Source organism: Diadema setosum, chromosome 14, assembly GCF_964275005.1.
Source record: "Diadema setosum chromosome 14, eeDiaSeto1, whole genome shotgun sequence".
NCBI lineage: Eukaryota > Metazoa > Echinodermata > Echinoidea > Diadematoida > Diadematidae > Diadema > Diadema setosum.
This window is the reverse complement of record NC_092698.1, coordinates 34,776,670-34,793,151: the sequence shown is the minus strand read 5'-3', so window position 1 is coordinate 34,793,151 and position 16,482 is coordinate 34,776,670. Positions and strand designations below refer to the sequence as shown.

Genomic DNA, 16,482 nt, shown 5'->3' with positions numbered 1-16,482 from the left:
TCAGGTTTAATATCAAGCAAACCCAACAAGCACTTGACATCACTTCATGAAAAGTTTGTTGTTGAAGAAACTTTAGCGAGGCAATCGCTCAAACATATTGTAGGTGTTGCAGTCAGAATGGTATCCTGTTAATAAAAGTAATGGCTCAGTCACTAGTACCATTAGGAACTGCTACGAAAGCCGTAGGAATGATTGTTAGACAATTTCTTAAGATCTTCTGAAGAAGGCTGTACGAAACCAGCGCTTGTAGACCATTTGTAAGTTCGTAGCCTGGTCGATGGTCTTGTCCAAGATTTTTTTTTTTAACTTCGTACGAAACCCTCTCTTCGTATAAGGCGGCCGCTCGAACTCCAGAATTCATACGAATGGTGACTTTCGTATGAACAGTGCGTTCGTACGAACCTTTGTGACCGTAGCTTTAGGCAAGGTTAGAGCAAGGACATTGGTGAGGTCATTACAAGCAGGGATTAAGCTGATGTGGAGGAGCAGGGTAAATATTGGACTAAACGCACAAATGCGGGATTGTTTTTTTCTTTTTCAGAGAGCATTGCTGTTTACAAACTGTTTTCTTTTACCACAGAGAGCATCAAAGTCTGCACATCATTTTCTTTTAGCACAGATTGTAGAGAGCATGGCAAATTACTATAAACCAGAAATATTCATGAATTGTCACGGGTGTTCAATGCATTTACTGTATAAGCCATTATTTTCATGATGGTTTAATTTTCACGAATCACTGTTGGACTGCAAATTCAAAACATGCGAAAATGTCGCCATGTGCTAGGGTAATAGTGCGCTGACAATAGCCTCGGTGTCAATTCGCGAAAACAACATCTCGCGAAAATGTCTGTGACCTCCTTGTCTGTGCAAATATCTGTATGCAAAAATAACAGCTTATACAATAGTGTAGACAAGAACTTTTCGTATGCGTATTAATTTCACGAATCTTGGCTCCTTGCAAAATTTGCAAAAATTTCATGTATGCATGACTTTCTGGTTTTACAGCACATGAATACACATGGTACAAAGATACTGAATGGCACATACTGAAAGTGGAAAAGCACTCGGAGAGCGCAGACCTCCGGCAAGCCAGCAACTCATTTCCACCTGTACACGCATGCAATTTACCAATATAGAAGCCTTTTGTTTACATCATCAGCTTCCAGCCGCGCAATGCCTTGCCCAAGCAGCTCTAGAGCACACGCTGTAGTACACTAATGTAAACCTTGAGAACGAACAGCTTGAACTCCCAAGTTCATTGACCTTATATACCAAGAGATTAAAAATCCTTCAAAAATCCATAAAAATTCCTTGTTCACTTCCAAATTTTAATCATCTGTTCTTTTGTCATTATCGATTTTTCCTGCAAGTTTCACTCAAATGTGTTTACAGCTTTTTTGAGTCATTTCGCAAAGAGACAAACCAACACCAAATTACTTAACCTTTTTGCTTTGCGGAGGTGATAAGGATCAGAAATTTGAAATCGGTAACACTTTCATTGCTGTTATCGTTATCACCATGATGATGATGATTATGATTGCATTTATTACAATTATCATGGTTGTAAAAGGTCACATATAGAAACTGGGCTCCCAACCAACCAGACAACTGGCGGTCACGTGAGGACTGCGTCCATCTTCGGTCATCAGAAACCCAGGCTGGCCTTTGGAATGATATGGATGGGAATACGAACAGGTTGGCGTCCATCTGCAAAAAGGCCACCAATGAAGGTGCATACTCCAAAGATGCACAACACTTCCAATGACACAAGCTATCGGATTGTAGGGAGCGACAGACTATGAAGAGTGAAAAAAAAGTTTAAAGCATAATGATAGATCCTGTGATGAAAAACAGAAAAGCAAAAATAATCAAAGTCTATTAAAGCAATTATTTAATCTAGTTCATTCAGCGTATGTGTCTTATATTCTCTTTTAAATAATGATATCAAATATTTGTCACACATATGAAGGAACTGAATTCCTTGCAGTCTTTTAATCATTGTTAGTAGTAACCAAAGAGATTTTACAGGGGTACCAAGAGTAGGACCTATGCACTGGACATACACATGCATACAAATGAGATGGCCAAAATAGAAGAGGGAACGCATGCACTGATCCCGTAATTGGTCGTAATCTACGTTCAAGTGACATCCTGTCATTTCATATCGTGAGTGAATTTTTTTTTTTCTTAACACATTTCATTCTATGAAAATGCAATGTGTTTTATTATTTAGACATTAGTTTCTACGATAATATCGTTGAGACTATATGGGTAGGGTTAGGGTTAGGGTTGAATGAAGACACCATAAAATCAAACAACACCAGCAACCTTTTGATGTTTGAGCATCATGATTACTTGAACATTGTCACGTAACTATAAAACGGCGCGTGGCTGACTGTATCTAACGTTAAGTGAAGCACATTTAAGCGGTGTGCTGCCATCTATTGTTCAATGATTGTACAGGATCCAGGCAATTGGCAGTGCCCGCAACCCGAAATGGCAGCTCCCTTGCGCGGCCGCCTCTACTCTGGACTACGCCCTCTATTGGTGTAAAATCTCTTTGGTATAGTGACATGGTATTAAGCCTGACGTATAAAGCGATCATAGTGATGAGAGTGTTCATTCACATCATGACCTCGTGGATGAATGTTGCTGAAGAGAATAATCATGTCAATCTTTTGCAGCCTTTGCCAGATGTGAAGCTGGATGGCTGGAACATGGCAATAAATGTTACTACTTTGAGTGGAGCAGAAAGAACTTTGCTACCGCAGAAAATGCCTGCTCGGCCAAAGGTGCCCATTTGACCAGCATCAATGACCAAGATGAACAGGACTTTCTGAGTCGTAAGTCCGCTAAATTTCAGCACCACTTCTGATAGAATGGGTAGGGGTAGGGATGGGTTGTGAGACTTGGGTATGGGGAAAGGAGCAGCGGAAGTGGGAAAGGAAGAACAAAACTTATAGAAAAAATGAAACTTCTACTTTATTTTCTTATAGGAGAGCACCACACTTTTATTGTAGATATGATTAAGTATATGATTATGGACAGTGTGTGTCACATTTCAAGTACTCATTCTCAGTGATATGCACAAATGTGATTTTTTTTTTTAAAGAAGTGTTAGAATCTTGTACTACCCCTTTTGTTACATCAACACTGTTACCTTCTGAAATGATAGAGATGTGGAAAGAATGGATGAATCTTTTCAGGTTTGTAGAATTAATCATTTTATTCAAGATATGTACACTCTAAGAAACAATGATCTAAAGCAGCCCAGAATTTATACAGTACTGGTGTTGCACGAGTATGCTGCAGTGCAGGTGTTGCAGGAGGAGCGTCTTTTAAAATATGTAGGAGGTAAGATTGTGTGTCTTTTTCTATTCTGTCATCTGTAACCTTCTTTTATGTGTTTGTATAGACAGAGAAGTGTTTTATCCAGACTAATAAGGATTTGCTTGAATAATCACCAGATGTAGACCAGTGAATATATCTGTGATAGGTTCATTGACAGGCAAATTGCGTTGTCATTTTGTCAATCTGCCCAGTTCGTGCCAAGGTGGGTGGTGCTCAACTCTGGATTGGTCTCCATGACAGCTCCGATGAATCAAGCTTTGTGTGGACAGATGGCTCACCGGTAAGAACAAACAGAATACTCATTTCAATTTCAATTTGTTTTCATATTTCTCATGAAAATAGCACAGAAAAAAAAAATGATTATACAATACCAAAATTATACAAAGCAGAAATTGGATGAAACTTAACCAGAATGTACCTCAGTCTGTCACAGCATAAACACAAAGGTCTTTTTAGAGTTGGGCTGAGGTCATAGTACAAGAAATATGCTGGGGCCTACGTAAAAGTGAGCTTGTTCTATTATACAATGGACCCCGAGTGATATAGAATTAACCCTTACTCTACTTTGTTTACCAGTTTGCACAGATTTCTCAAAACAAATAGTTAAAGAGTACAGATTGCCTAGTCCCCTGATCCATATTGTTTCATTATGTGTGGCCTTCCTGTTATTGTTAATCTTACAACTATAGGTCAATTTTTGATGGATTACTGAATGGTGATAAAAAAAAAAAATAAAAGTTGTCATGATGGTTGTGAGGATTATGAGATGCAAGATTAGTGGGGAAACATCCATTAGTTTTTGGAAACAATCTCCTGAGCAGACAAATCTATATGACCAACAAATTCCCACTTTAATGTTCCACATTGAGAAGATATGACTGTTAGGAGACCAAATTCTACCTCATTGTCACAAACTACTGTAAAAGTGGATATTTTTGCATGACTAATTTTTACGCAAAAATTTCAACAGTGCAAAAATCTCCACTTTTACAGTAGTATTCAATGAAGTGAGATGATGTTCCATACTTGATGCGTTTGTGTGAATAACCATTCCCTCTCGGTTTGGTATGAAGTTTATCACATTTTGGATTTAATCATATTTTTCTTCACATATCCATAGTACAACACCAATACTTTCAGTAACTGGGCTCCAAACCAGCCTGATGATTGGCAGAATAGGGAAGACTGCATCCATATGCGCACAGGGACTTCAGCTGGCTTGTGGAACGACAAGTTCTGTGACACCAGTCTGCTGGCGTCAGTCTGCAAGAAGGACCTTATTCCAAGTGAGTATGGTGTATCAGGGTTAACTGCTCGTAGTGTAACACTGTATCATTCCTGTGATGCTGCCATTAATTCTAAAGGGTGTGAGGGTATGGCAAAATATTTGTTTACCATTCAGAAGTGTTAAGTGTAGTGTATCATAATGTATTAACATGTTGAGGACGAGTCCAGAGTATACTCGAGCAAGTGTCTTTTGGAAATGCGTGTGTTGTAGCAAAATCAGCCCGTCCTCAATGGGTTAAAATGAGTGTAGAAGTTAACTGTCAGCAAGTAAATGAGTCTAGAAGTCTCTGAGAGTACAATGTATTGGCAATCAAAGTATGGTTTGATTGTAAGCATAGGTTGAACATAGTATTCTGAGTTCACAGTTTTTAAAAAAGATAATGAAAAATCCAATAGGACATGTTATATTGATAATAGAAAGTTGTGCTATCACCACATTTTCGCAGCATTGGTTGGACATGGTTTAGAAGTATATGTAGCTGATAAAGCATCAGTGCTTGTAATGGATAGGCGCTGCATTTGTGTTGATGTGAATGTATCTGCAGATCAATAGATTGAGATTTCAGTGGCAGCTATGTAGTGATATAGAGTTTTATTTAGTGTGTGTCCATGTGTGTTTGTCTGTTTGTGACTGTCACACATTTCTATGCACATTGTTCATTTTATGTCCCTTGTTTTTTCAATGCCCTTTTTTTCCTGCTTTCAGGAGATACTGTAATCCCTCTACCCACGCGTAAGTTACTCCAAGTTTTTCTCAATACTTTGGTGCAAATTTGTAATGTAAACAATGTAACCTGTAAAACAGGAATATTTTGAAGCCTATTATCACCGTGTATTCATCATTCCACTGTAGTATGTGTATATAGATGTATGTTCTCTTGCATGTGAACATATCAAGAGCTATGTTTTTGAATGATATGCTTTTTTAATTGATTGACGGGTTTTGTGTGCTTGATTGACATGATCTTTATGATGCAACTGCTGTGTGTAATGTTAGAGGGTGATGAGGGAACTTATTTCTGTGTCTGGAAGGGAAGCTCAGTAACTCTAATTGTTTTAGAAACATATTTCAGAAACATGATTACAAATAAGCTTTTTTCATTTCATTCATTTCATTTTCTTTCATTTCCCAAGAAAGTATACATGACATTTGCCTATCAAAACAAAGTAAAGTACTAGTAAGTGTAAAGCCTCTCCTTGAGACATACTGCAATACAGTAGTTGTCATTGGTAATGACAGAGTTGAACACATTCTCCCAACAATCACGCAGCCCAATTTAATAACCACTGCGGCATTGGTTGGGAGTATGAGCCCATCAGCGGGAACTGCTACCTGTTCCGGGACTGGGACTACAAGGATTGGTACGCTGCTAGGGAAGCATGTCAGTTAGAAGGAGGGGATCTAGCTAGCATCGTCTCCAAGGATGAACAGCTCTACATGAACGGTGAAGACTCCTCTTTCTTCCTCATTTTTTCCCTCTCTTATCTCCCTCTTGATTTCCCTGAATTTTGCTTTTCCCTATCTGTTTTCACCTACTTCGCCTTCTTCTCTGTTTTCTTCTTTTCTCCTCTCCCTCCTTATCCCTCTCTTCTTTGTCTCCTTCTCCTTCCTCCTCCTTCTCTTCCTCCTCCTTCTTCTGCTTCTCTTCTTCTTCTTCTTCTTCTTCTTCTTCTTCTTCTTCTTCTTCTTCAAGGTATTATTTACTATTGCAGATGAAACAGAAAAACCAGCTTTAGTGCTTGAAATATATGGTTCGAAAGTGTGAGTTAGGGATAGAAACAACCAGTGTAAAAATGTTTATCAGTATAATCAATGTTAAGTATTGTTAAATATACAAAATGCGAATAATAGTTATAATATAATTGTTTCTAGAATAAACTGTCTACAGTTATGGTTTATTTAGAAAAATAGCAATATCTCGTGATATTTTAAGCTTTCTTGCATAATTTTTATGTGGTAGGATGTTTTGTGATACAGCTAACCTACACATATGCATCAAATGTGATAACTTGAAATTTTTTTTTTTTAACATCACTGCTCCCAATGGTAAACTATACCTTTAAACTTCCTCTTCTCCCTCTTGTGCGTATCCTTCATCTGCTGCTTTTTGGTGCATTCAGTTACTAAACATGTAGCAAGGACCACAGTTTAGCAGTATTTATTTCATTTTCACCAATTCTCAGTGAGAAAAATAAGTGTACAAAAGAGAACTGTACGGGAACTGATTCTACACTATTCCATCTTTTATTCATTACCATATTTTAACAATTCAACACAGTGGTGTTAATCTCCTACTGGCTTGAGTGATCCTCAAATCCCCCAAAGCATTCTGAAACAACAAAATGAATACTTAACTCTGTCTTGTCCTGAATTCCAGCTCGACTGGTCTTAAGCCAGGAGGATGCCCTGTTTATTGGTGGAAACGATTTCAACAGAGAGGGCGGATGGGGGTGGAGTGACGGAGAAGGCTTTGCCTACGTCAACTGGAATGCTGGTAAGTACCAGTAACCTAGTGTAGTAACACTGATGACATTGCAAGTGAAGACCACCAAGATGTATGATAGGATATTTGATGTAAGATCTAAGTTTGAAATAGGGGATATATTGGCAAGAAAATGAAATGAAATCTGTGAAACCTGCTTCTCCATCAGTGTATGATGGGATCCATGTGCTTTAACCTTTTGTGTGCCATGTTTATTTCCTGACCATAGGTTTGTATATATGAAATTTGTGCATATTTGACTCAATGGCATAGAAAAGGTTAATTTGTGTCTCAGACCAGAAACATTCAGTTCTCGCTATCGCCAGTGACGTAAAAAGTACCCGGATGTTGATTTAAGCGTCATTTACGGTGCATTGTGGGATAGTCCGGTAGCAAAGTCACTTCCGTTCGTACGCGCGTGCTACGTGACTAATGCCATTTACACACACAAACGACCGTATTCTTCGTGTACTTCCTGTTTTCTCGACTTGAATTACAGCTTTAATATGATTTGAAATTTCTCCATTCTTAAGAAATTGCTGTTAATACGACTATTGGTTGTTGCTGCGAAGCTGCCATGTTTTGTTCGCACGACAATAAATGAAAAAAATCTGCAGAAATGGACCCTTACTGGCATGCGAAACGTGACGTGGCCGCGTGGGTGAAGTTTGCGGGTGACTCCACAGCGCAGTACGTGCACGCGCGACTTACTAGTAGTGGTAGTAGCACTAGGTAGTATAGTAGACCTATGTGCCTATACGTACATTGCATTGTACGTACTGTACTTACTTGGAAGAAGTTGCTTCGGAGACAGGATAAGTTCGAGATCACTGTTCGTTCCCGATTGTGTTCGCGACATTTCGACAGAGAACAAATTAAAAAAAGATGGGCATTCTATAACGATATCCAGGTGGGTGAATATTTTCCGGCATATTTTCAGCGTATGCAGAGATGACTTATCTGTGATGTGCACATCGATCGCATGATCAAGCAGTACGCTGTACCGGTATGTGTTATAGCTTATAATGCGCTGCGTGCAGTGGTGCATGCTAATGCAAGGCCGGCCGTCGCGGTGGGGACTCGACTACACTTCAACAGTGTACGAGTATGACAGGCCTGGTCACTCTCTGGCTCGGGCGGTAGAGCCGCCTACTGTACTAGTATCCGTGGTCGGCGCGGCGCTATAGGTAAGGTGCACGTACGCGCACGCTAGCGTTGTGCAAATTATGCTCCTCGCCGGAAGTGCCCTTGCTACCAAGTGTACTAAATCTTGACGAAAAAGCCACATCCGGGTACTTTTTACGTCATTGGCGATAGCGAGAATTGAATATGTGCTCTTTGTTAAGCTGGCTGTAACAATGGGCAGCATATAACAAACAAAATGCAAAGAAATGGAATGGAATTTGAAACTTTCACAAGTCTTCTCAAAGTAGGATGAAACCAATGACAATTAAATTTGTCTATAAGATTAGCTATCAATGTCATTGCTGTACAATTCCCACATCAACTTTCACAAAGCTTGTCATTAATGTCCTTTACTTGAAGAGTTTAGAAACAAAAGAATGGGCTGTATGTGACATGTGAATTGTGTCTTTTAAAGCTGTAATTAATAGCAATTGTCATAACAATGGCTTCATAGCTGCTAGATTATTGGCAGGTAATGATGTTTGCAGCATTTTGTGTACAAATTGATGGATTCTGTGTATGTCATGTGAAATATCAAACCATGTCTGGCATCTGTAAGTGTCCTACGCAGTTGTAAGTTATTTTGTGTATTTTTAAGTTACTGTTATACTCTAAACATCACAAGACTGCATTATTTAATCCATTCAGAAATGCTGCAAATATTATTGTGTGGCCTGATCCTCACATGAACATATATCAAACATATACGTAAAGATATCAATAGTCTTACATTTTTGTCATAGCCAGACATGTTTCCATAACGCTGTACAAGAAATGCTAATTGAACCATATGTGACCGTGCATCACAAAATGAACAAAAAGTTGCACCCTTGATTTTACGTGAGGACTCAAAAAAAGGTAAAATGGGTCAACTGATTCAATCTTGAGTTTTTCTTATTTTCTGAAAGAGCTATCCTTCTTCTCCATTGTTCTTTAGTTTGGGATCATAACATGAATGGGAAAGTGTGCTTTTCACAAGATTTTCTACAACCTTGTTTTGGGGAGAATAGAATGATCAGGTATGTCTTAGAGTCCCCTTTTCATTTCTTGAAATCCTTTGCACACTCTTCACTTTTAAGTCTAATAACTTTTGAAAGGATAACTCTACTGTTTTGAAAGTTGGTATCAGTCATGGTCAGTATGTGTTCATATAACATGCTCAATTTCAGCTTAATCTAATGATCCCTTCATTGTTGTTGGTCCAGTGGTTTACATCCTGTGTTTTGTCTCTTTCATTACACAGCATAGCACGGCTTGGTAAAGATTAAGCACTTGAATAGACCCTGTACTTCAGAGCCTCTTTTCTCAGTTCACACTTTTCCAGAGTGTGTGCTTTCTTTCTAGTATTTAGATAGGTTAGGGGAGTCCATTTGATTTGAGTTATACGTCATTTCAAAACTTATAGTCTGCTCTTTAAGAATCTGCCCTCAACTTAAAATCCATGTCTACCGACTTTTTGTTCATTTTGTGATGCAGGGTCACATATGTACTGAGAAACAGCAAGTAGATGATGTTTGCAGAAGTCCCTTGACACACACGTATATATTGCATAACTTGATTTGTCCTAACGTGTACAAGTGTGAACTTAAAATCTCTTTCTGGTCCGTAGAAATGTCACATGGTTGTTATAAAGATTAAAGAAGTGTAAATTTGATGGGATTTTTACAGAACTGTCTATTTTCACTTGTTTATATTTGTTATATTTGATTTGTAAACAATAAGTTTGCAGCAAACATTTCTACGTTTAACCTATTGAGTCTCCTCTTATATTTACATGTAAGTGTTCATTTTTACAAACACATTTTGCCAACAGGTGAACCTAATGATGTCAACGGTGAAGACTGTATGGAAATCTACACAAGCACCGATAATTGGAATGATATCAACTGCTACAGACAAAGAGGTTACATCTGCAAAAAGAATGGTTGGTATGATCTCTCTTGTCCACTCAGTTGAGACGAATGGCAAGGAGGATATTTGCAAAATAATTTTGATACCTGGTCATGTCTATCAAATGAATATTGCATCTTGACTATTACCATTTGCACTGTGTGCCACCGAAAACATGCATTGGCAAGCTTTGTTAATAAGAAAAGCTAATGATTATACAAAGATTGAAATTGCTGTGATTATGTAATACATCATCAACACAATTTCCATCCTTATTTGAAGAGTTGTATGGAAAAATTTTGTCCTACTAGAGGAACTGGTGATTCAAACCTCCTACATTACTGTGCAACCTATTTTTTTTTTTTTTTTTATTAAGCATGAGGTACCAGGCAGTTATATGTTGCCACCTATGAACACTATATCATAGTTTGCATTTCTACTGATTGTCAACTTTGTAGGATATCTGGTGACGCATTTCACCGTCGAAAATAACCGGCTGGAGGTGGGAACTGGGAGCCTAACGCTGTCTGACGTCTTTGCCGATGAATGCGCGCAGCGGTGCGTCAAGATGAACAGCTTCACCTGCCATGCCTTCAACTATGACCGGGCCAGCAAGAAGTGCACCTTCTTTGACACAACCTCCTCCAGTCCCATGTCTGATGCAAATGTTGATTATTATGAGAGACGTTAGTATGCCTTAATATCTCCAGGGTTAATCCTTTACATTGTGTTACTAATGACAAAAATTATTTTTTTGAAGCCTGAACATATTTTGGTTCTTTATCATTTCTAAAAGCAGAGATACTGGCAAGTGAATCTGTTGTGTTTGGGTTATTCCACTTGCATTTCTTGTAGACGATTATTTCACTTTTGAAATGGTAATCTTAATATCTCATGCTGATTGGAAAAATAAACCTCATTGCAGCTTCACTTCATTCTCCCCTTTTATCTATCTTTTGGCAGAAATTAATTGTTATTCAACCATTCATTGTTGAATTACTATTGTGGGAGGTATTCTTACACTCATTGCAGATTTTATTGGTATTTCTGCTTTTTAATGCATTCCTCATTTAGTGTGGCAAGATGGAATTACTATGATATTAACCTGTTCCTACGGGAACCGGGTGACCTGCGTATTAAGTCTATGGGCATTTCAGAATTCAGTATGGAACGGGTTAATGTAAAGATACAATGTAGTTCAGATTTCTTCCCTTGCTTTTTTAAGGACCTGTTGATTTCTCTAAGAATAAGTTTCTTCTTGAAAGTTTGCATTACCTCCCCAAAATACCAACCACATTATTAGGATCTACGATGTAAGAACTTTATTCTGGAAGGTTTGTTTCATCCCCCACTCCACTGCTGCATTGTGCAGGGGGCTACCTCATTCCAATGTTTCTTGTATCTTTTTTTTTTTTTGGTTTTGTTTTGTTAACATTGTTGTTCTTTTTTTTTTTACTGCAACTGATAAACTTTACTTTTCACACTCCCACATAATCTTTCTGTTTATGTCTGCCTTTTTTTTTCCATCTCTATCTCTTTCACTCTTTAGTTGACCCTAATCGCTTTTACCTTTAAACATCATATTTCTCCACCAGAGATGGAAGTTGTGGATCCGGTTGATCCCACCATCCCACCAAACTACCGCTGTGCCGATCATTGGTCACGCTATGGCGACAACTGCTACTACATTTTAAGTGACACCATGAGCTATTCTTCTGCCAAGACCAGCTGCGGTAACATCAATGGCGTTTCAGGGGGCAAGCTGGCTTCTATTCATGACAGCAATGAGAACAGCTTCATCAGAGCTCTTGCCAATGAGAGTAAGATAAATCTCTCTCGGAAGTTTGAGAATCAATTCTTCTGGCAATGCCGAGTAAAATGATAACAACAATAATGATGGTGATAATGATGTTGATGATGATAATGATGATATTGATGGTGATGGTGATTTTGATTTAAGTAATAATAACAATCGTCATCATAATCAAGCACACTGCAGTAGTAGTAGCAGTAACTGTAGTAATAGTAGTAGTAGTAGTAGTAGTAGTAGTAGTAGTAGTAAAAGTAATAGTAGCAGTAGTAGTAGTACTAGCAGCAGCAGCAGTAGTAGTAGTAGCAGTTGTAGCAGTAGTAGTGGTAACAGTTATAGTAGTTGTAGTAGCAGCAGTGATAGAATTAATTAGTAATGGTTATATAAATAATTGCAGTAGGCAGTTGAATCAGTGCCACGATATACATTGAATACAATGGTAGCAGTGGCACTAGGAATTTTGTAGAATTAGCAATATCGATTTTATGACTCGGGTGATATGGGGGGAATGAATGTAGTGTGGTATCTGGTGTAACTAAAGATCTTATCTCTCTGTTCATCGCATTGATTTAGATGGAGCCACAGGCAAAGTGTGGATTGGGTTGAATGACCTTAACGACCCTATGTCCTTCCAGTGGGATGATGCCACACCAGTTGACTTCTCCGAGTGGAATCATAACGAACCAAACAACTACCGGGGCAGAGCAGAGGACTGTGTGGAGATGTACTCCAATGTACGTATGTCAAAAGATGATAATTGTTTAAGTTTTAAAGCTGCCATCTCCAGAATGTCTCTGTCTGTCCACTTTTTTAATGATTTTATAACAAAGTGAAGAATCAAATTCAGCGGAAGACAATAGTGTGATATAGAGCTTTCACAAATCATTCTTTTGAGATAAAATAACAGCTTAGTATGTTGGGTGTTATACAACCTTTTGAAATACATTGAACCTAAAAGTCAGGGATTGAATCCACATTGTTAAGAGGAGAAAAGAATCATTGCCATCAAAATATGTTATCAAGCGTATGTAGCTACAGCTTTAACAGATACTCAAATCCTTATGATATTCAAACTTTTTCTAAGTTCTTGAATGCATGTGCCCAAAACTATACTTTGATCAATAAATGATATTTCTTTCCATGCATGACAGAGCTACTGGAACGACGGTCTTTGTGATAACAACCGAGCTGCAGTGTGTAAAAGACCCAGAGAGAACCTACCAGCCACTCAATTCCCTATCACTCCTACAGGTTGCAGTGGGGTAAGTGACTACCAGTGGATACCACCTCGTGTCAGCCATCTCATCCAATCTGGTAGAACTATAGTGTGCATCCTCCTCTAGCCACCATTCAATAGACAGCTCTGAGTGAAAGTTATGCAGTGTGAGAATGATGAGTAAAGTCCTTTCAGCAGTGATGATTCATTTTGTGTGCTGTAGCTGAAGAACTTTCACCATGATGATAGATATGTTACTACTTGGTGAATGAAATAGATACCTACCTCATAAAAGATTTTCAAAATAGTGAAAGAAAAGCAACAGTCAATTTTTGATCCCAGGAGAATTTGACAGTTCAGGAGAAGGCATCCACCTAATGAAAGTCAATGCAAATGTCTTGAAACCTTGTATTTTAGGGTAATTAATTGAAGGTGCTATTCTTGGTTATGTGATTGATTTCTCTTTGATTGTACTCTAGCTCTTTCTTGAGTACACTTTGAATTTTTTCATTTACATGAAAGTCATATCTATCACCAGCAGAGTTCCAGATTCCCCACTCGTGTATCCTGTCTCGTGTATTATTTTCTACAGATTTTACATATGTTCACCAGTTATCCTTGTCGTAATGACACATTCAGTTACTCTGTGGTGTGCATTTGCAATTCATAATTGTTTGCCTGTGGCATATATATCTTTACACACACACACACACACACACACACACACACAAAGTATCAATGTACAACCATTTCTTTCTGCCTTCTAACAGAGTGAAACTGCCTACAGCTACTACTGCTACTCTGTCTCAAGTTCAGGGAATAATTGGCAAGGCGCCCTCACTGACTGCAGAAGCAATGGTGGCGATCTGGTGTCCGTCTTGGATAGGTGAGGTTTGAAAAATGTAGAGGGAGTAACATTCAAATTCCAGAAAGATGTCTCCATTTCAGGCTTTGATGTGATTCTATTGACAGCATTTTACAAGCAAATTTTGCCTTGGTTTGCACTACAACTTACCTTACTGGAGGCTAACATTACGAACTAGAGAAACACTCTGAGAGCGCAGACCTCCGCCAAGCAGCTCATTTCCACCTCTGATCTTGTTCTTCCATAGAGATCAGTGATTTCCACCCATACATATGCGTGCTGAAAGTCGCCCGATTTCCCAATATAGAAGCCTTTTGTTACGTCATCAACTTCCAGCTGCGCGGGCGTTTAATTGCCTTAGCAGAAACTAGAGCATACACATTAGTGCGCACATGAAAACATCAAATACGCACAGCTTGAGCTCCCAACTTCATTGACCCTACCTGCCAAAGTATAAAAAATCCTTTATAAAATCCATAAAAAAATTACCAGATCACTGCCAAGATTTAATCATCTGTTACTTGTATCATCCTCAACCTTTCCTGTAAGTTTCAGCCAAATCCGTTAACAACTTTTTGAGTTATTTTGCACATGAACAAACAAACAAACCAACAAACCAATGCCAAAGAAATCGTAGCCTCCTCCCTTGGCGGAGATAATAAGACCAAGAGAGAATGAAAGAGAGGTGAGGCATTGGGTATTTGTTCAGACATCATCGTGTCACTGCCATGAAATGGCTTCAGCTCAGTGGGAGTGCAGCTACCTGATAAACAGTAGGAGACACTGGTTCAAAACCCAGGCTTGTCATTTCTTTTTCAAGTGGTGTTCATAATACAGATTATACTGAAGGAATCCCAAGGTATGAGTGTTTGCAGCAACCATTGATAAAGATTATGTGACTATCCTAGATCTGTGATGATTTACTATCTGAGCAGATTTCTGGAAAACTAACTTATTGTTTTTTTTTTTGGTTTTTTTTATAGATACCAGTGGAATATTTTGTAAGTAATTTAGTTTTTGTCTTTTAGTATGAATAGGGAGGTAAGTATGTATCTTTAGTGATAACAAATTTGCCATAAACCATAATGTCTCTCAGTGTTGCTTATGGTGGACATAAGATATAATCGCTCCACTTTATTTCCTTGAACACTAATTTGTGATATCTCTGTAGGTATGAGCAAACAGTGCTTGCCAGCTTACTTGGGTCTGAGGATGGCTCAAAAGTGTGGATAGGGCTGAATAACCGGGATAACCAGGGCCAGTATGTTTGGAGCGATGGTTCAAGGGTCTCCTACACCAACTGGGATTATCTGTACCCAGGTAAGATAAGAGGGCTGCTCTCATTGGGATAGAGAAATTGTAAGATTAGAAATGTTGTGAAGTTACAGTGAAAATTGCTGGGCAACTGTGCCAAACTCCACCAGAAAGTTTGCAACAAAAATCATGGGTCAGAATCAGAGAGTGTGTGTGTGTGTGTGTTTTTTAAGTTCATCCAAAACTTCACAAGGTGTTTTTAAAATGAGAATGCACACATCAGAATAATTGCAAGATTACTTGTGACAGCCGGATCCAGTTTTCCTATAGTGTTTGACAAATATTAAACCTGTATAAACAGCCGCACCATACAGCTGTAAACCACTCATGCCCTGCACTATGGTATACTGTATCTGTGCCATTGCCAGTAGGCCTACAGTAAACCTGAACTAAATAGCATGCTGGGAATGTCGAACGAGGAAACGGGGCACACGCAGAACTCCCAGAAATCATGATTAATGTTTGAATTGTCTTACTGTAGTTGTTATAGCGGCTGTCTCTTTTAACCCTCACCCACTCATAGTCTGTCCTCATGTGGGTGATGTATCTTTTGACAAATGTAATTGTTCTGTCAAACTTGATTCTCATCCGAGATACTTGCATTTTAGAGGAGGGAAGAGAGGCTTCAAGAGACAGGTCACAAGTAGTTTTAGGTCAAAGCTTAAGGAGATAGATAAGAGAATCAAATCTTATGGCTATGCATCTTGCAAATATTTTGATGTGTTGCCTTAAAACGTCATCTTAGTCGTAGTGTGTGTTGAAGAAATGCAAATTACAAAAGAAGAAAGAAGGGAACTTCTTTACGTGCATGATTACTTTGGAATTTTGATAAGGACTTAGATAGTATTTTGACAGTGCATTTGTAGATTCGTAAAGGCCGCAACTCTGCAGAGTGAGGAGATATGTTGGGCAGTGTTGGTCCCGATTTTTACATACTATATTAAAAAACAAGATATTTTCATGGCATGAAATTTTTCACAAGTTGCCGCTATCATTCAATGCATATAGTGTAGACAAGAACTTTCACATGCATTTTAAATTCGCGAGTCTTTGCGCTTGTGAACATTCCTCGTTTTATGGC

At 38.5% G+C, this 16,482-nt stretch overlaps 1 protein-coding gene across 1 annotated transcript in view; it reads left to right on the top strand.

Annotated features, from left to right (window-relative positions):
- The window catches only part of LOC140238315 (macrophage mannose receptor 1-like), a 69,588-nt gene that overhangs the window by 20,832 nt on the left and 32,274 nt on the right, over nt 1-16,482 (top strand). Inside the window, exons 14-27 of the mRNA XM_072318249.1 lie at nt 1,571-1,730; nt 2,685-2,843; nt 3,543-3,631; nt 4,472-4,637; nt 5,339-5,371; nt 5,910-6,083; nt 7,017-7,133; nt 10,120-10,230; nt 10,655-10,882; nt 11,792-12,016; nt 12,580-12,740; nt 13,158-13,268; nt 13,993-14,108; nt 15,259-15,407. Of these exons, the coding sequence (XP_072174350.1) occupies nt 1,571-1,730; nt 2,685-2,843; nt 3,543-3,631; nt 4,472-4,637; nt 5,339-5,371; nt 5,910-6,083; nt 7,017-7,133; nt 10,120-10,230; nt 10,655-10,882; nt 11,792-12,016; nt 12,580-12,740; nt 13,158-13,268; nt 13,993-14,108; nt 15,259-15,407 (1,999 nt within the window). The remainder of the gene's footprint in view (nt 1-1,570; nt 1,731-2,684; nt 2,844-3,542; nt 3,632-4,471; nt 4,638-5,338; nt 5,372-5,909; nt 6,084-7,016; nt 7,134-10,119; nt 10,231-10,654; nt 10,883-11,791; nt 12,017-12,579; nt 12,741-13,157; nt 13,269-13,992; nt 14,109-15,258; nt 15,408-16,482) is intronic.